The sequence below is a fragment of the Strix aluco genome, chromosome Z (genome assembly GCF_031877795.1).
Source record: "Strix aluco isolate bStrAlu1 chromosome Z, bStrAlu1.hap1, whole genome shotgun sequence".
In the NCBI taxonomy this organism is placed as follows: Eukaryota; Metazoa; Chordata; class Aves; order Strigiformes; family Strigidae; genus Strix; species Strix aluco.
The window spans coordinates 86,832,726-86,852,559 of NC_133971.1; the positions used below are offsets into that span (position 1 = coordinate 86,832,726).

The 19,834-nt window shown below is 38.3% G+C and overlaps 1 protein-coding gene across 14 annotated transcripts in view; it reads left to right on the top strand.

Annotated features, from left to right (window-relative positions):
- The window catches only part of UBAP2 (ubiquitin associated protein 2), a 139,625-nt gene that overhangs the window by 37,288 nt on the left and 82,503 nt on the right, over positions 1–19,834 (top strand). For 10 of the 14 annotated variants that reach the window (XR_012621515.1, XM_074811612.1, XM_074811619.1 and 7 more), the window contains 4 exons: positions 6,800–6,854; positions 8,058–8,161; positions 13,188–13,247; positions 14,426–14,478. Coding sequence is in view for 13 of the 14 variants with exons in the window: in XM_074811612.1 (XP_074667713.1) it covers positions 6,800–6,854; positions 8,058–8,161; positions 13,188–13,247; positions 14,426–14,478 (272 nt within the window). In the remaining variant the exon portion in view is untranslated. Of the gene's footprint in view, positions 1–6,799; positions 6,855–8,057; positions 8,162–8,986; positions 9,197–13,187; positions 13,248–14,425; positions 14,479–19,834 lie in introns of those variants that run through there. The other 4 variants (XM_074811620.1, XM_074811621.1, XM_074811625.1 and 1 more) reach the window with 3 other exon arrangements.

The following is a 19,834-nucleotide window of genomic DNA, read 5'->3' on the forward strand; positions in this document are numbered from 1 at the left end:
AAGTCACCACAGAACCCTTTTTTAGAAATGTTTCATGCAGACTCTGTGTGTGTAGTAATCTAGGCATTGGATACAAAATTAGGGGTCAGCTAATACCCAAGTAACACACTGTCTATTTTAAGGTACCTTCTCAGACTGGACTTCTCTTACCGGCTGCTTTCTGTGGGAAGATTTGCTGGGCCATCGTATTACTGCTTCACTGTAGAACAAGCTAATTTTAAGAAATTAGCTGCACTGAAAATAGCAGAAATGAGATTAACACTGGGGTAGTACTGTGCTGTTTACTGAAGGGGAAGAATCCTGTTACGGAGTATTTCAGCCTTGGTGCTGTAGGGACTAGCTTCCTTGTCCAGTAGATCTTCCATTAGTGACTGTGGGACATTCCTTGCAGCTTTATAGGGTAGTAGCTATGCAGTGTAGAAACACCACTGGCTGCTGGTATGCAGGAGATCAGGGATCTGAAGTAGATAGGTGTTACTGACTAACTAACAAAAGCAGAAGTGTATCACAGGATGTGTTTCAGGGCACATCACAGCTGGAATTGGTTGGCCCTTAATTTTTTGCTTGCTAAACTGAGGGTGTAAACTTTAGTTTGGAAAGGAGTCAAGGAATTTCTTGTTTGAAGATGGCCTTCCCATCTGTCTTTTCAGAACTGAATTTCTTGAATGAGCTTAATTTAGATGTAAAAAGTACTATCATAGTAATTATTATATTTGTGTGTCAGTATTGCAAGGATTTGTAACTGTCTGAAATGACATCTTGTGAAGGAAATACGGAGGAAGATGGTTATTTCTTTAGGATTATCAGCTCTGGACTAAATATTTCCTCATTTGTGTTTTTATCAGTTGCAGTGTTACACAGAAATTGACAAACTTTACAGAGACTTTTTTTTTATGCTGCTGTGTTTTAGTGTTCTAATATCTTCAATTTTAAGCATGGGTCTTGTTTTTCCCACTGTTCTCCACCCCATGTTGAAAATGATGCGGTAGAGCTAGAAAAGGCTTTTGAAGGTACTGGGAAGACTGCATTTATGGGGCACACGGAACAAGCAGACCAGGACTTCTCCACCTGCAAAAGGGAGGGTTGGGCGGTTGTATGGTAGAGATCTGTAAAATTTCTGTGGGAAAATCAGTTGATCACTCCAGGCAAGCGTGCAAATGAGGGAATATTAAATGACATCAGTGGGTTACAGGTTCAGAATGAATTTATGAGATGGTTCTTCATGCGTGACATGTAGTTAACCTGAGGAACTCCTTTCCATAAGATGATGTCGGTGCTGAAAATTTACACATAGAGAGACTTGACAATTTCATCCTTAAAAAAAAAACCAAACCACAACAAGAAAAGGAAAAACCACTGAGGGTTTTGATGTATGTAAATTATCTTTGGCTGCTTGGAAGACCAGTAGAGTGTGCAGAGAAACTGCACTATGGTTTCAGTATGTGTACTTTTTCCTAGATATCTAATTGACTATAGCTGATAATGGGATAGCAGGTAGACAAACTTTTGGACTTGACTCAGCATGGAAATTTTTACAGATTTATGCGTAGCAACTCTCCTGGTTTGCAAAGTGAAAATGGATTTGTTGCTTTTACTTCTGTTCCTTTATTCTCTTCCTATTCATTCTTCCACAGCAATGTGAGTGTACCATAAATGTGGATGTGGATACTGACAGGGAATTTTTTTTCGCAACACAGAAATAAAAATGAAAGGGAAAACCATTATGTTTCCATTTCGGACTTAAACAACATGACAAGGAGGCTTTCAGACTCTTGTTTTTTCTGCTGTCTGTATAAGAAAGCAAAGCAGATTAGACTTTTTGTAAATAACTATACTCCAGCTTGTGTTCTTGATCTCTTTTTTTTTTCTTTTTTTGGAGTTTTTTAGATAAGAAGTATGCTATCCTTGAAAAAATCGAGCTTCTCTAACCAGAATTGCCTGTCTAAATGTTTTCTTATTTTAAAAGTTTAACACAGTTGGCACAGGATATATTTTGGATTTCCTCTGCCAAAAGTGGTAACAATGTTGTTTTTTCTAAAACATGAATATAGAGCAGACCTTCAGGAGGTCACAATCTGAAGTCCGTTTAGTTTTGCTGTAGTTGGTTCTGCATTGGTTAGAAGGCTCTGTGTGTCATGTAAAGTTGGGGTTTTTTTGAGATTAAACAGAACTTAGCTTTAACCTAAGTTATTTTCTTTTAAACATAACTTTAGAGTTGAAAGTCTTTTGCACATGCTTCTAAAAATGGTTACTAGAGTACATGCAATATATAAAACGGATCTAATGCTTCTACTTTATGATGACTAATAAGTCAAAAGTTATTTGAATTATTAAATATAAATGCAGTGTTTTGGTAGTATGGAATACCTAGAATACAAGTAGTTATAGAAATAGAATTTCCATAGTTAGTCTCCTTATCTGTTCATAAGGCTTAAGCCTCTGTCACCTTGGCATCTGTTGGGAGGATGGCTGGCTCTGCATTTCCAGAGCAGAGACCAGGGCTGTTCAGTTACTGTGTAGTCAGAGATAAGCATAGATCTAGGGTGTTGCCTGCCCTTCCAATCTGCATTTCCATTTCCTTTCAGCTGTTTTTAGGCCTCTTTCTTAATAAGAGTCTCATCTAATTTAAACGTGTTAGTGTGAATATCTGAGTTTTGAAATAAATCACCTGTGTTGCAGTGGAAGGATTTAGGTCTGCAAGCTCAACAAACTGGATTTTCTATAGAATAGGCTACTAAGTTTTAATGGCTTGGCACTGTGTTGTACTGAGTTGTGGTACTACAGCTTTTCTCATGCTCCCATGTAGTGTGTGCTTGTTTTGGGGGAAGGAATGTTGTGAATGAGATGAACAATTCTTTCCATGCATGGATGGTACCAGAAGGCTTGATTGTGTGATTTATGAGTGTTTTGAACTCCCAATGGGTTCAAAATCTTGCCACCTGCCTGGTTATAAGTGTTGATGTCTCCAGAATGCATTCCAGAAAAGAAAAATGTAAATTGAATAAGTGATGGCTAACGTGAGCCTGGACAACTGAGTGAGATGTGCTGGAAAAAAACCCAACAATACACAGCTGAACAGTTACAATGTTAAAGGAAATAAAAACATGTTTTAAGTAGTTCATTGTTTTAAATGATGTTGGATAGGGTTAGTAGCAGGAACACTGATCAGAATCAACTTTAAGCATAGTTCCCCAGTCCTGGTTTCCTGGAACAGCAAGCAGTAAGCAATGCTTTAGGCGGCTGTTTGTAGATCCAAGTGTAAAGGAATGTGAAGAAATGTTATGAGGGTTTATATGAGTCATGGCAGTAATTTTGTTCTTTGCCTGATGTCTGTCATTTGTTTTTGTGCTCCCCATGCTGATTGATTGTAAGAAAATCTATTCCCTTTAGACTCACTAGAAGATTCAATGAATTACTGCCAAGTCACTTGTTTTCTTTTTGTGGATAGATAAATATTTTTATAGAAGAATTGCTGGTTGTGTATTGCCACAGGAAAAAAAAGTACTTCTGTAGACATTGACTGTTGCAATCTAAACCATATATACATGTCTTTTTAGAGGTATAGTTAAAGCTATACTTTGTACATTACAAGTATAAACTGGCATTACTGCTGGGATGAATTGATCCTGTCTCTCCTGGTGCATTTAAACTGTATCAGAGGATCGATCTAAGTTTAAAGCTAACCAAGCCAAAAAATGAGAAAGGGGGGAGGTAGCATATTAGCTGGGGTCAACAGGATTTTTTTGGCGGCTTGTCCTTGTGTAAAGGTGACTGGTTTGCTGGCATTTAACAAGCAGGGAACTGGTTTGGAGACCTGATCCAAAAATGAACTAATAATTTTGTTTTCTGATAGTGGTATTGTGCTCACGCACTGGTACATGCAAAACTGTCAGTGCAAGAAAGAGGACAGAGCTTGTGATCACTGGTGAGAAAGACCTTGGTTGTAGTATTTCTGACTTAAAATCATTTAAGTTACTGTGGAATTGTATGCTCAGAATTTGTGTCCCTGCTCTGAATTGAAGTGTGTAGCCCCATTTTGCTCACTGACCTTTTAGTTACTGTTAAAAAGCATCAAAAGTTTGCAGATACTTGATGGGTATTCATAGTTGCTTCATGACTAACTTCTGTGTTAGAAGACTGTGGCTTCTAATTGTTTTAAAGCCATGTTTTAATTTTGGCAGCTGAGAGAAGTAACTTTCCTAGCACGAGAATTTAAGAATATATTAGTGATCTGGTTGTGTCAAAGAGAATATCAGCCCTTCCTGTTGGCGTCTTGCATTATTGACCATGATGTATAAGCTTCCATGTCGAAGTTACGGTGGTCTTTCAGTGGTGAATACTTGCTGTCCCATATTTTGAATTACTTCTTTGTAAGTGTCTTTTCTAGCTTTGAATTTAGTGCTCTTCATAACCCAACTGGTTTGGTGCTTCCCTTTTGTCTTCATTAGAATGCTTTTTGTTGCATTTGTTGATTAAACTTAATATAATTTCAGTTTTGACAGAAAGCATAGATACAGCTTTACGCGTTAAGGGAGGCCACTTGAAATTCAAGTTCAGGATTAACTTTCAAAGTCATCTGACATAAAAAACGCATTGCTGACTAGTAGTTTAAGACTGTGTGTGGAACTTCAGGAACAACATGGTTTCCTTCTAGCAATTTCTAAAATTGTTAGAGGTTCTTGTAGTTGTTTCACTTATGCCTTGCTTCCAAAAAAATCTTCATCTTCTGTTCAATATGCAAACGTTATTGTTTCAGACTTTTGCACTTGGGAGGCTGGGGAGACCTACTTCCTCTTCTAAAATGTATTTGTACTTTCACGCTAGCTATTCCAACTAATCTCTCTACCTAGTGTCTGCCTCATTCAAAAATGCTACTGTTCGACTGTTTCTGTGATTCGCAGCTCCCAATCTGTTTTGTAGCTGAGTTTGTTAAAAAACTGTTGATCTCTCTTCTGTGCATCATTAGTAAATGGTGTTTAATGCTGTATTGGTAGTTGTAGGAATTAAATTTATTACATAGACGGCCCCTACAGTGTCCCCAGATAAACTTTTTTAGCTGAGTTCTGCTCTTAAAAAAAGTGATTTACTGAGCAGAAAGATAATCCTGAGTGCAGAGTTCTGTGCATCTGAGAGCTGCGACCCTGTTATGCCATGGATCAGCTTCTCAGATTGGGGATTTTAGGTGGGTGAAGGAGAGAAGAGTGGTAGAATAGGTAGGCTGAGCAAGATGGTTCAGAGGCTGAGTTACAGTAAGTTGGGTACAGCAGGGTCTGAGGCACTATTGTTTATGGCAGAGCAAAAAGCACAGCTTCACACATGGTCTTGGTGAAGAAGGGTGGCAGTTGCCAGGTTGCAGCTGTTGTTACCTCTTTCCTAACCTCTCTGTCTTCTCTCCAGCTGATTGTGAAAAGAGAGCAGAGGGGAAAATATAGAGATAGCAGGCCTGGCCTAGTGTCAACACTTCAGTTCTTCTGTGCTCTTGTCCCACCAAAATACTGTGTGTTGCTGGATGGGAATCCTTCCTCTCCAGGTTTCCGTGGTTCCTCTGTAGCGAGCAGTTGTCATCTTGTATAGGATATGGGTAAATGCTTTCATCAAAATGTGGGTAAAACTATCCTGCTATTTTTATGCTTCTAAGAAGTCTTTGAAAATGTAGGTAGTAGACTTTTCTGTTTACTGACAGAGTAAGGAGGTGAGTAATTTTGATCTGAATTTGAACAGCCTATCATGGGTGATTGTGATGTTTGGACAGTCAGTGTTTTGGTGATTCAGGATTATAACTTTCAGGCTCTGTGAAACTTGTAGTTCCTTGGTGACTTATAATTACCACATAATTTTGTTGTTAAAATAAACATCACTTTGTTCTCAGTCTGCAGCTCTTGACCTTCTCTGTTCTTGAAATAAAAAATAATATTCATAGTCTTCCTCAAAAAAAGCCCCAACAAACTGTAAAAGCCTCAGGTGTTGAGGACCTAAAAAAGGGGAAAAAAAAGTCTATGTAGAAATATGCCACATGTAAAAAATAGTTTCTAACAGTTTATGTAGACATGTGCTTTATGAATGGTTAAGAAACACAAAAATTTTCATGCCTTTTTGGTATGTACAACATGGAAAAATAAAGCCATTCATTGTATCAAGAAGCTTGTAAACTGAGGCTGGTAATCAAAATTGGAGATAAGAAGCATTTGTTTTTGTTAAAATAAAAATGAATATTCTAGTGGGTGATGATAACAAGGAAGTTGTTTGAGTAATTTGAATTGGTAATTTTCATGTCAGTAACTATGATTAAGGGGGAAGAAGGAGGAATGTGTGGTGGCAAGTTGGCAGAAGCACAGGAGAATAGGGGTAGACAGGTGGGCTGAGTCAGAGAAGGAAACAAATGGAGTATTTAACCTTTCCCCTCAGAAGGAGTGCCAGGGAATTTCTTGAGAGATCAGGGTATGCAGGGATGCTGGGATTCTAGAGTGTCTTGGGCAAGACTGAGAAATTAGAGACAAACTTTTGAGCAGTGTCTAATGGTTCGGCAATAGCAGTCTCGTGTGGAATGAGTCTTTAGGTAAGTCTTGGCATTTAGAGCTACTTCACTAGGTACAGAAAAGATAGCAAAGCATTGCAGGCCCTACTGAAATGTGCAGTCTTAGATGAACTGTGGCTTACTTCTCCTGTGAGGAAATTTGGGAAGTATATGATATTTAACTTTATGGTAGTTTTCTCCTTCAACCATAGTATTTTCTAATGTGACAGACTAGTGATTGGCGGCTCCTCTGCTGTTGCTGTTAAATGGTGTTTTCTCTCCTAGGGTTTGGACGTGGCAGAGGGAGAGGAGCGGGGAGGTTTTCAGCCCAAGGCATGGGGTAAGAAACATGCAGAGCACAGATTTTGGCAAGGATCAAACTCAGTGGCAATATTAATTGACAATATTGGCACTGCATGTATTAATATTGCTATATGTTTGATAAACCAATGTGGATGCAAAAATTCACAAATCTGTTAGATTAATGGATTATTTTTGTCTTAAACCAGTATTTCTAGCTAGACACATCTATACAAACCTAATGTGTGTTCACTCAATGTTTATATCTCAAACTTGGAGAACCTGTTTGTATCTATCAGTAGCAGCCACATAGTGCCTTGGAGGCTGAAAGTTCTGTGTGGTGCATATAGTCCTAGCTCAATTTAAAGATAAATTTGTTTCAGTGTAATGTAAAATGTGCGAGTTCTATATAAAACCAGAAAGGCTAGCCATTATAAACTTTCTCCTGTTTTTGAGGTTTCATGCTTTAGCTGTTTGGACATACATGGACCCTAAAACAGAATTAAAAGAAGTTACTCAGCAGTTCTAAAGTTTGTTCTCAGTTTTGTTGGAATAACTTGCTTCATAGAAGTGTAGCCTCCACTACTTTCACTCAGTGTTTGCCTGTAATGACATTTCATGTAATATCAGTGATGTCATGATGAACAGGCTCATTTCACTTCTCTAATAATCCGTCTCGTTCATACCTGTAGATGATAAACTGAAAAGAGGTTTTTCTTCAATAATTCTTTTTCACCTTTTAGCTCCATCTGTTTGTTTTGGCATTGGTGTCAGGAGTGCATTCTGAAATAATTTTACTGATGTTCCGACTCCTGTCCTGCGCAGGTCTGGTGCTCTGAAAGGACATGATACTGGTTTCTCATCAGTCAGCCACCTGCTGAGAAACTATCAGCTGAGAGGGGCTTATCGTGCATATAAACTAATGCTTTATAAGACTGGGAGGAGTAGGTATGCTGTTTAACTGCTTTTTCAGGAATTGTTGTTTTGGTTCAGTTTCTCTAAAGTAATTTTTTTTTTCCAGTCTCCTCACTTTTTGCTCCTCTTACTTCTTTTCTCTTTTCTCCCTGTTTTTATCTGTGTCTGCTTGTAGAGGAAAAAATTATTTTGAAACCAAAACTATCAAGATAAATTATGTGGAAATCAAGATGTTAAATCTAATACAACTTCAGCTAAAAATGATGACACCTGTGTTCATTGAATGACCCATGTATTCTCTTCCATTTCTTAACTTTTAAAACTCTAGGACATTTAACCCTGCAGACTATACGGAGTCTTCTGCCACTGATGGCTTTGGGACAAAATCAGACATTTGGGAGACTGGTCAGAATGATGCAGATGATGGAACTGGTAAGATGCTTCAAGAAGTGGAAGGATTGGAATGAAGACCTGTAGCAAATTGTGTGTTAGTGTTCAGTTAACTTCTGAAAACGTGAACACATCTATCATGGCACAGATATTAGTTCATTTTTTAGCTTAACTGCTACTAATGTGCAGAGCACATGCTGTGGCCTAAGTGACTGTCTGGTTAGAATGAAGGGAAGGCAATTTGCTTTTTTTTTTTTTTTTGCTTTAGTGCTAATAATCCCTTGAGAGACAAAGGGATTTGAAGAGTTCTTGGAAGAACCTTTTATGTGAAGAACTGTTTTTAGATGTCTTAAGTACTGCTTAAGAGCTCACTTAATGTAGTTAAGGAGTATAAGTCCTACTAAAAGTGATTGCTTCTCAGGCATTGGGCAATAGGGTGTGAATATCTAAGTAGAAGAAGAAGAAAAGAAAAACTGTTCACAAATATGAATCCACTCAGTGACACTGGGATGGCTTTGGAAGCCTCACCCGTACAATGCAGGAATGTAAGGATGTGAGTCTCTGGGATGGAGGAGAGTTCCAAGGTCTGCCAACACTGAAGAGAATTATTAACTAAAGTACGAGTAGGCGCTTGAACGAAAGCCAAAAGAGCAGTCTGCCTGTCTGAAGATAGAGGCAGCTGTGTGCTTCTGTATGAAGTTTCAAGTGTGAAGTACACACTCCTGGCTAAAGGCAAGAGACAGACATAGTTTGGAAAGGAACCATTTAACAGTGGTCTCTTGGTGATTCAGAAATGTGGAATGTGACCTGCTTGTCTTTGGGAAAACAGGATACCTTACTGCTTCCCATATTCTGTGACAGGAGATGAAAACAAAGGAAACCCTGTGTCAGGATGGAGAAATTCACATATGTCATTGTCCACACTTGGGAACCATCCAGTGATAGGAGATTTTTTTTTTTTTTTAACCCTAGCAAAGGGTAACTCTTCTGATCTCTTCATTGCTGAAGCCTACTCAGACGATTTTTCATCAACCCTGTGTCAAGTGTGGAAGGAAAAGACTGATACTGGAGGCCAGGGTGTGGTCCGTTGAGCTCTGCTGTGAGCTGCTTTCTAAACTTCATAGAAGCCATTTTCCACTTAACCAGAGAAAACATTAACAGGCTCAGAGTTTAGGATGGTTTATTAGGCAGCTGTCTTGTCACTCTGAGTGCCTTCCAGTCCAGTGTGGGAGGGTGGCCCTCAGTATATTAATGGTTATTGGAAGGGATCTCTTCTGCCAAATACGGATCTTTTGAAGGAATTACTTTTGAAATGACTTGGTGCGATAACACCAACAGAAATGCACCTTTTACTTTCACTCATGTTAGGTTTTCAGATAAGTTTATCAGATCATGGGTTAGAAGGACACCTAATGACTTGAAAATTTGCCTAGGAATACTGATACTGTTGTTCACTGTACGGTAGTGGAGGGCAGTATATGTTGTCACAAGTATTGCAGAAACAGTTAGGTTAACTAAAGAAAGAAGATGCCCAAGAAAGGCATGAGGAGACTGGACCAGAGGTAGAAGATTCACAGGTTAGTTATTAATGAATGCAACTGTAAGGCTGTGGCTTACGAACAACTTTGATTTGTGCTCTACTTCCCAAGTGAGTTCAAATGTTTTGTGACCCTCCCTGCTAACTCTGAATAGCCTTCACGTGCCTCCCCTATGGCAACCTCTGTTCCTTCTTGTAGACACCTCCTCAGTCTTCATTAATAGAAGAATTCTGCTGGGAATAAGAGTAGCTTGGTGTCGGTAAACAGATCCCCATAAGAGTACAAATGTGTCTACGTGAGGGGTTTGCTGCTGAGCAAATGGGTTGGTGGAAATTCAAAGAGTACTAGTTGACATGTGGAACTTCTTTTTGAATGCCAAGTGCATTTTTGCTGTTAGGCCGCGCACATGTCACTGAGAACTGCGCTGAACTTCTGTGATGCAACTTAAGGCATGTCTGGAAAGTTGAGGATGTACAGAAGAATGTATGGAGAAGGTGTGAGAAGGCATTTGGGAATTTGCCCTGGCATTGTCAGAATAATGATTCTTAGGGGTATGAATGAGTGAGTGTCATTGTGGGGAGTTCATGCAGAATCATTTAGTTGGTGGAAATTTAAAGTAAACTTATTAAGTGTGAATGTGCTTTTTGGGTGCTAAATGTTGGTTTTGCTGCTAATCTTAATTTGCTTTCAGTGCAAATGGAAAAGGCACCATAACCAACAAAACAAAAATGTCTTTATATATATGACTGTAGGAAGAGTGTTTTATTTTACAGTGTTTCTTTAGACAAGCCGTAGTGAATGTCTGAAATAAGTCCCCAAGATGAAAAGAAGAGATCTCTTTAAAACTGAATCATGTGAGAAGCACTTTCAGCCTTGTGATTTGAAAGCATCTTGAGGGCTGTTAGATGAGGCTGCAGCTGGAGTAGTAGTTTTAAAGCCGAGGAGAGAGTGCTGGGAAGGAACATGGAAGCAGGCGTAGGGGGAAAGAGTGGCAGACAAGGTATGGGGCTGGAAGTAGGTTGTACAATGTTGACCTGGTGATTTGGCTTGTTAATCACAAATACTAGTTTTCAGTTGTTTTTTTTTTTTTTCTTAATTTGCAGTGCTGTTATGTTAGTAACAAATCAACAGTCCAGGTAATAAGTAAGTTCCCAATGTGCAGTTCAAGATGTGAATGAGGGTGATGTATATGTATGGAAATCCATAAAGCCTGCGGTGGACTAATGACGGATGCCAGATAAGAGTATACACAGAGGAAGGGCAGGATGGAAATCCCTCTCTTTATTCCTCATTACCCAATCCCATTTCTTCTTTCATCTAAAACCAAAGAAAACAAAATTAGCTCATACTAGCTACTTGAAAAATTAGTGTCTTTCATATGCAGTTACATTAGAAAGGAAATAACTGGCCAACTAGAGAAACAAAACAAATTTGCTTATCAAAATGTTCTCTGAAGACATCATGCAAATATAAACTGTGGAGTTCTGAGAGTTTACTAAGTATTTCCTCTTTAAGCCATTGATGGGAAATGATCAACATCAACATTTTCAGTTAAAAAGAAATACACTATTTGTTTCCAAAATGTAGTTGCCCCCATATGTTCTCTGAAAGTGCTGTAGAACCTCTTGTCCTGGATTGTTGCAGATACCAGAAGAATCGCAGTAGCCTAAATGCGAGGTGTTTCTAGGTGCACCATCATGTAATCTTATAGATAAGCTAGTGGTTTCGTGGTTTTGGTTGAAATAAAAAGAGTAAAAGGTGAATCTTTAATGATTCGTAACATTTAAGTGTAATTGTATTCCAAATAATTCAGCATTGGTTTTCCTGCATCCTAATTTTTATAGGAATAATGTACAACTGAAAGGCAAAGAGAAGGGACAGGTGGGAGGAAACAAAATGACCAGTCCTCATCCAAAAGGAAATAAACTTGAACAGGGTGGTTAATATTTTCGTACAAATATATGCTGAGTCAACCTCTTACCTTTTTTGTAATGTATAAGGCGGTGGAAGATCCTGAGCAACAAATCACAGCAGTTCTTATAAATAAATTATGTTGGAGGTGGTCACTTCCCAAAGTAGGTTATAAAAATGTATTGTGTTCCTGGTAATTTGCTGATACATCTACTTTGATAGAGTTTCATAAATTTAATAGAAAAACTTCCTTCGTTGTCTTAATTATGAGCAGCCTTAAATGACTCTGAAACTGAAGAATGATAAGAAATAAAAAATAAATTATAGTGTAGCTGTCAAGGGGGAAGAAGGGAGTTGTGTAGCTTGGAAGTTAGAAGGAAGTTGTTTGGCTTTTTTTTTAAAGATGGCTGTAAAAGTTGGAAGGAACATTTTAAGGAAATCTTCAGGTCATTCTAGAACATGAATGTAATCCAGAATGAACTCACCAGTGCATTGGGGATAATATCTCTGTCTAGTTATTCAAAAAAAGGAAAAAAAAAAAAGTCAAATAGTATGACAGGGAATGAGGAATTGGAGGAAAATAGCTGAAGACTTACATACCATATATTTTTTCTTGGCTTTAGAACTTTCTAAAGCTGAACTTGTTAAAAAGGGGAACAGGAGAGTTACATAGCCATCTAGGTTGAAGTTGTTACGACAAGGATCCTTGAAAACACAAGGTATAATTGCAGTGGAAAGCAGAGAAGGCTTAAATTGTGATGCTTTGCAAGGCATGGGGGAAAGGTTGGGAGGAGGATATATGGAGTTGAAATAATGCCAAGGTGGATTTTGGACTAAAAGGAGATTGATGTGCTTGTGGCAAGATCCCACTTAAAATCCCATCAATAGAAGGAAGGCGTTAGCAAACTCGATTTAATGCAGAGAAGAGCAGTGAAATAACTGAAGCTGGAAGGATTTTTTTGTGAAGGTAGAGTGTTAATAAGCTACAATAATAAACTTAGCTTGGGTAAACTAAAAAAAGGGTGAAGTGTTGTGTTCAGTATTTAAAAAGAGTAAAGGCACAGAACTATGTTCATAAGTGGGAACAACAGATAAACATTTAAACTGAATGTCAGGAAGATGTCCCAGATATTATTCCAAACAGGTTTGGTCCCCAAAGGTGGTGGGGGATGCTCCAGAGTTGGGCTGATTTGTCTGAGTTCTTTTTGTGTTTGTTTTAGTCAACTCCAAGCTCAGTTGTTAGAGTTCTGGCACCAGCATGAAGTTTGTCTTCTACACAGGCAGGCCTTGCTCTGACTGAGGGGAGATAAATATAAGCAGGGCAAAAACCAGGATGTATTTCTCTACAGAAGAAATACCAGAGGAAGGGATCTTGTGCTGATCAGGAGAAGGGAAAGCAACTATTTCTCTAAAAACTGCTGCTCATTGGGCTTTTCTTTCTTTCCAAAATTTCTGTGGAAACGTGTGGATTACTCTAGAAATTTGAGGCATTGTAGTAATTGTGCTGTGCTCGGATATGATTATTAGTTATTTTGCAGCTTGTAGAAACCTCCTGGTTAGGGACTGTTTGGTAAAATGTCAGCATGAGATATTTCAGGCAACTCTATATTGCTCCACAGAGCCAACACAGAGTGGATGTTACCTTTCTCAGGACCTGCCAAATAATTTCAGATTCCAAGGTATAAATCTTCTCTCTTCTCGCCACTGTGTGTGTATATCTGTGGTAGGCCTGTTTGCCTCACTGGATTAGTACCATTTGACCGTCCTCTGTCCAAGATGCTGCTTTGTAACGGTGTACAAAAGAATGCACTAATGTAGCAATGGCGTTAGTACGACCTGGATCTGATGCTGTCTTTGGGGGGCTTGTTTCTGGGTGAATGTGTCTCAGAGGGTTCCTGGTTCAGTAAAAGGAGATGATTAAAGCCATAGTTCTTTTGCTTTTCTACTTTCTACTTTTCTACCAAAGGTGATGGTAGCAGGAACTTCACAGCTGGGGCTTTCTTTGCTTGTGGTTATGTAGTTTAAATGAAAGCTCTGGTTGTTGCTGGGGTAACCTTCCCTGTGCTTACACTGGTGGGCAAGGCCTTGAGTCGATTCATTGCTCTTGCATGTTTATGCCTGCTGTTTCCTATGGAAGGGATCAGGTTTTTGCAGCTGGAGGACCATTTCCAGTAGTTTTGCCATTGCCGCATGCTGCGCACTGTGGTCCAGTGTTTGCCACATAAACTCTGCCACAAGTTATGGGAAGAAGTGTTTTGCCTCTAGAGTGGGAGCTTATTGACTCTTCTGCTGCCATTATATGAATTATATATGTTTTAAAATACAATTGCTGTATCAGGGGAAGGGTTTGGGCTTGTTTTGCCCTGAGATTGGAAAGGAGCCTCCAGGGGCATAGCTTGGGTCTGGAATTTGAATATGTTGAAAGTAGGATTATGAATGTTGGAGCACATGTTGTGGTTGTGTTTTGTTCAGGCTGTGTATGAATTTGTGCATGAAACTGGGAGATCCTGTGGTGGGGGTCGAGTAACCTTGCACTGTTGTTGGGGTCATAGGAGGAAGTTCTTCCAACGTTTGGGATTAATCACTGGTTGCAGACTTGTGTTTGTACAGATTATGTCTGGTACCATAGTGACTAAGAAATTCCTGAAATCAAAAATTAAAGGCCAAAAAAAACCCTACCTCCCAAAATTTTAAATCTGCAGACCAATTTTCTAGAGTTTCCCATGTTTCCAGCCATCATCTCCTCACTTTGTATTCCACTAATAATGAAAACGTGATTGTTTATCAGAATGGTTGAAAAGCAATATTGTGCTTTTTAGCTTGTAACTGTTTTCTCTCCTTCCCCAAATTACAATAGGAGCGTGGAAAAACTCAATAGAAGAATGGACAGCAGAAGACTGGAATGAAGATGTAAGTATACCTTGTTGGATAGACCAATTATTTACCCTTTTCAGAGTTCCTGTTTGAAGTAATACTTTGCTGTATGCATGCAATATTTCTTACTGTGTTTCTTGCTGTAATTCCTGTTTAAAATATATATATTTTAATATATATATGTAGATAAGCTTAATTTTAAAAATGGATAATTCTGTTTAGTAATATATTAATATATTAAATCTATTATATTATTATATGATATATTTAATAATTTATTAAAATTAATAATAATATTGAATCAAGAAGTGTTAATTTATTTTGCTGGGTGGACAACACATAGATAATAAAAGTTTTATCCCAAATTAAATATTTGTGAATTATAGTTCTCAACTGCTCAACGCTGATGAGTGTTAACTGCATACTTCCCCCTACTATTGTGTAGGGATTTAAAGACTTATCACAAGACTTTTATGTAATTAAGTGGTGAAGCTTACTATCAACTTTAGACTCCTCATTGGATGCTTTTGTTTGAAGTCTGCATAATTGTTCCACTTAGTCCACTTCATGTTCATAATACCAAAAAAGGAGCTAGTAGTATACTGAAGTTAGCACTTAATTGCTTCATTCCTGTTGTTTCATCATGATGTGTTGTCTAAAGTACTACAACAGTTTTGGTTCTTGGTCTTTATCAGGCAAGAGATGTCTTCATGTCTGCAAAATATTTGGCATTTGTTGTAACGTATGAAAATTGCTTTTGTGATCTTAAGTTTTCAGTTATGGCATTAAAGCTTAAGCAGTTCAGAAAACAAGGTAGGAAGAAATAGGGAAAGGAGAACTTAACTTTTAAGAAGTTTTTAATCTTTTATAGGAATATTCATTATTTCAAGTTTATTTTCAGGAGAGTAAGAGATTGCCTTGCAAGTCATCCCTTTTGCCTCCTCCTGTAGGGTGGCATCTCAGTGTTATCCCTAGAAATGTGTGAATGTTTCATATAACAGATATGAAGACTCTGTCCTTACCTAATGAGAAGGCTGTGTCTTTAGAGAAAATGAAAAGTAACTCTAAAATTCCTAGTTTTCCTGCATCAGTGACTGCCATCAAAAGCTGACATCTTTTTTAAACCTGCCCTCTATTTTTGCAGTGTATGCTAGAGGTAGACTAAGGGGTAAGGATACTGAAAAAACCTGGCCTTGTTTCTTGCCCCTGTTGGTACCTTGATGCTGGTACAACACAGCAGTTGTAGCCTGTGAGGGGGCTTGAGCAGTGCTGACTAGGGATAGAGTTTTTAATTAATTATTAAACCTGAGTAATTTGCACATGAATCTTGAAAGAGCAGCAGATGAAATCTCTAGCCTGTTGATAATTTTTATTAATTTTAGAGTCCTGGAAAAATCCCTGTAACCTAGGAGAAAGTTGTTCATGTGGTGATGTTCAGAAAGTGAATGAAATGGCAAGCTGCAGACACATTAGCCCAAAACATGCCTGGGAGGAAAATAAAGGAAAAAGGAAAAAAATAGAAGCGTAAGATTACAGTTGCTATTCAGTGTAGTTTTATGGAAAATAGCTCCGCTTCAAATAAACCTGATCTTGGTCTTTAAGTAAATTACAAGGTAACTGTGAAGACAGAGTATGTCCTTGTAAGAGATTTGATCTACGTCTTTTGTTCTAAAAACAGTTACATGCTATCACAAAACACATTAAGTGGATTAAAATCTGCCTTGCAAATTTTGGCAAATAAATCTTTTGCAGGAGGACCCTTATTGAATGTGGGCATTTCTAGGAGGACTGTAAAGGAATCCAGTGCTAGGCCAGATGCCATCTAGTGTCTTCATGTGGGAAATCCAAAAACTACTTTTAATTGCCATTCCAATAAGCCAGTTACACAGTGAAATCTGGACCTCTGCTAGAGTTAAGCAGTTCAAATGAAAAATGCTTTAATATAGCCAAGTGCCCATTTGTTTTATAGGAATAAAGGCACACCTCCAGAACAAGGGGCTATTCTCTGGAAAGCAGCAACTGAAAAATTTTCAGGATTGTATGATTGATGATGAAAAAAGAACAGCTCAGTGTGATCTCCGAAAGGACTGATGCTGTGACAAAAAAACCCTATTGTAGTCATTTTGCCTGTAGGCACTCTTCCGTGTCTCTTAATCATTCTTGATTTGTATTTATGTATGTGGACTCTTCTGAACTTGATTCTGAAGTACTGCATCCAACTGTTTGTTGCTTTTATGAAGAAAAAATTGTGGTACATAGCTGAACATTATTTACTGATAGAAGAGGTACTTGAGAGTGAGATTTTTAGTTACTGAATCTGAAAACGTTACTTTATTAGCATATAGTTGGCTGTGGTTTTAGTCTATAAGACAAAGGCATAATATGGACCTATTGCTGGAAAATGGAGCTGCACATTGAAATATATAATAAACAATTCTAGCAGCATGACTAATAATTAAAACAGCCGAGGAAGCTGATGTATTTGCTGTCTGCAGATAACAACCAGGTGTTTTTCTGAAGAATATTTTTCTTTAAATGTGGTGTTCTCTAGTCAGATACAAGTTACGAGCAGGTGAGTGAAATTTAATGTTGTTTGTCCTGAGAAGGATTAGATTTTTGTGATCTAATAGTCCTGTCAGGTATTTAGTAGTGAATATTGAGCAAGTATAATACATTGTCAGGAGGCTCTTAAATAAAGTGGAAACTAGATGCAGTGAAAATAGGAGGTTGTGTTTTGTTAAAGGGGTGTTCACGACATGGACAATGATGAACCAGACAGATGTTGATGTACCGTAGATGGCTATGGCTTTTCCTGTTAAAATTGTGATCATATTCTCCTGGCTAAAGAAAATCAAGTTTAACAACAGAACCTATCAGAAGGGGAGAAATAGAATACATACAAATTGCTGGAAAGCGGATGAAGGCAAACATTTTCTGTACAATCTTGGTAGTCTTAGTTTTTACTTGAAACAACAGCAACACTTTAAAAAAAAAAAGGAAGTGTATTTTAGTGGGAGTGTTTCCTTTACCATGAAGCACTATGAGAACTTGTTTTATTTTCTTTAACTTCAGTACATCATATCAAAACAGTGATAAGGTTTTGTTACTTCTGATTTGTTGATGCTGAATTTTTACGAGGATGCTGGAGTGTATTTTCCTGTTCTCCTCACCTATCAACTGGCCATAGGAGCTGTTAGCTAGTTGTTAAATATATTGTTTTGTTTGGTGATTGGAGAATGATTTTCATCATAGGAACAGGAGCTGAAAAGCACAGGCATTTCACTGCAGGTGGAGGAAATATCCTTGTGAGGCTGATGATTGCAAATGGTTCACGACTGTTCATTCAGTTCTGGGAAAATGCCAGAGCCTCAGTGAAAGATGTAGTGTATGGTGAGCGTAAATAACTTTGTTAGGAGCTGATAATACTACTTCTAAGAAATACTAAATACTTCTGTGTGATAAAACTTTTCAGCTGCTGCTGCACGAAGTATGTGTGTGACAAATGCTGTAATCCCAGCAGACTTCTGAATTAGGTGCTTAATTGGAGCTTGTGACAGTGAGTTTGCCACAGGGTGTCGTGTAAACTTCAGTGTAGCTGAGCTGGTAGCTGGGGACTTGTGTTTTGCATGCTGGTTCAGTTGAAGAGGACATTTCCTCTCTCATACATCAAGCATGCTTTTGCGTTGTCACAAACATCCTTAGGCTCCTTGATCTGCTTAGTTTTCTGGATTCATCAGTGTGCTGGCCACAGTTAGTCTTGTCCTGGGTTATGTGAGCCTAGGAAACTGTTGACATTACAAAGAATTTAATATTTAACAAAGGGATCGCAGACCGTGGGCTGCTGCTTATGCCATTAGCTGACCTCCTTGTGCTGTCTAATGCAGGAGTCTTGTAACACTACAAAAAGTACAGTACATGTTGTTCTAAAATAACACATACAGTGGGGAAAGGGTTGAACAATAAACAGCCTTTTTAACTGGAAGTGTTCTTGACCTGAATCTTATTTCTTCATTTTGGTCAGTACCTGGAGTTGCAGGATGACAGCATAATGCACAGGACAGAGTTGTGTTCCAGAAAGATGGGCTTAAAGTATGTTGTATTGGTAGCAAGGGAAGGGAAGGAAATGGAGGGAGGAACTGTGGTGGTGTTAATTTTTTCATGACACAGTGTGTTGTATGTAAGTGGGTGCTAGGAGAACACATGAAACATTTGAACTTTGCCTCAGTGATAAGTGATTGCTCCTAGTCAGCCCTTCTGTGTCCTACTTAAATCAACAGTGTTTCATAGGAAAATTCCAGTCAGATGACCGTGTTCAGGAATATATGTGCTTTCAGCAGAGCTGCATGTGGGGTGGCAGATGATATTGGCTCATGTCCGTGATGTCCTTTAAACTGGGCTGCTAGCAGTGTATGCAATTAAAAATACATAATATCCTGGAAGAACTGTATTCAAATTTCACATTCTAAAGGGATTCTTTGTGAGTGTTTGAATAGGTCAGTTATTCTTTAGTCTAAATACAAAGCTACACCAAATTAGTTAAGGGTGATTTTGTGCAAATTTAATTTAAAATATAACCATTATACGTGCCTATCTTTATCTTGTTAAACGTAACCTGTACTGTCTTAAGATGTATTCTGGTTTGCAATTATTTCTGTCGATAGAAATGAATTAGCCCTGGGATATTGTAACTGTTTAACTATTTCTAAAAAAAGAAAAGCTATTAAAAAAGGCAAACAAGCCCCTTAAAAACCAAAATCACCCCCTTTTCCCTCAAAACCCCAACCAAGCAGCTCCCCCCGCTCCCGGCTACCTGTGTGAGTGTCTATCTTTACTGTAACAGCATGGTGAAAGCAGTAGTTTTCTGCTGTGGATGCTCTGACTGGTTATACTAGTATATAAGCAATTACATGGTTCTCCCTTTATTATTGTTTTTGAACTCATTCTTGCAGAGCAGTCGGTTTAAGATGGTACTGCCACCACTAGCAGAAATGCCAAGAAGGAACCATGAATTCTAGTTCACTGTACATACCTGAGTGCAAACCTGCCTCCACTGGTGATGTGAGCTGAAATGTAAAACAGAGGGATACATGAAATGAGTGGGAACAGTGCAATGTGTTAGGCTTTTGCAACAAGATATATCAGAGCTGCTCTATGGAGTCCTAGGTTATGTCTGCATTAGGTATCTGTACACTGCTGGTACACCAGCTGTCATGTTAATTACTTTCTACTGGTGTATTTTTCAGGTGAACTACTGCTCAAACTCATGTAGTTACATTGGTATACCATTGTGTGTGTTCAGCAGATCAGATTTCCTAACACTTTAATTAAAATGGTATTTGATTCTGTGGAGAAGACTTTGCTGAAGTTTGACTGTGTGTTTCTGTCCTTTTAA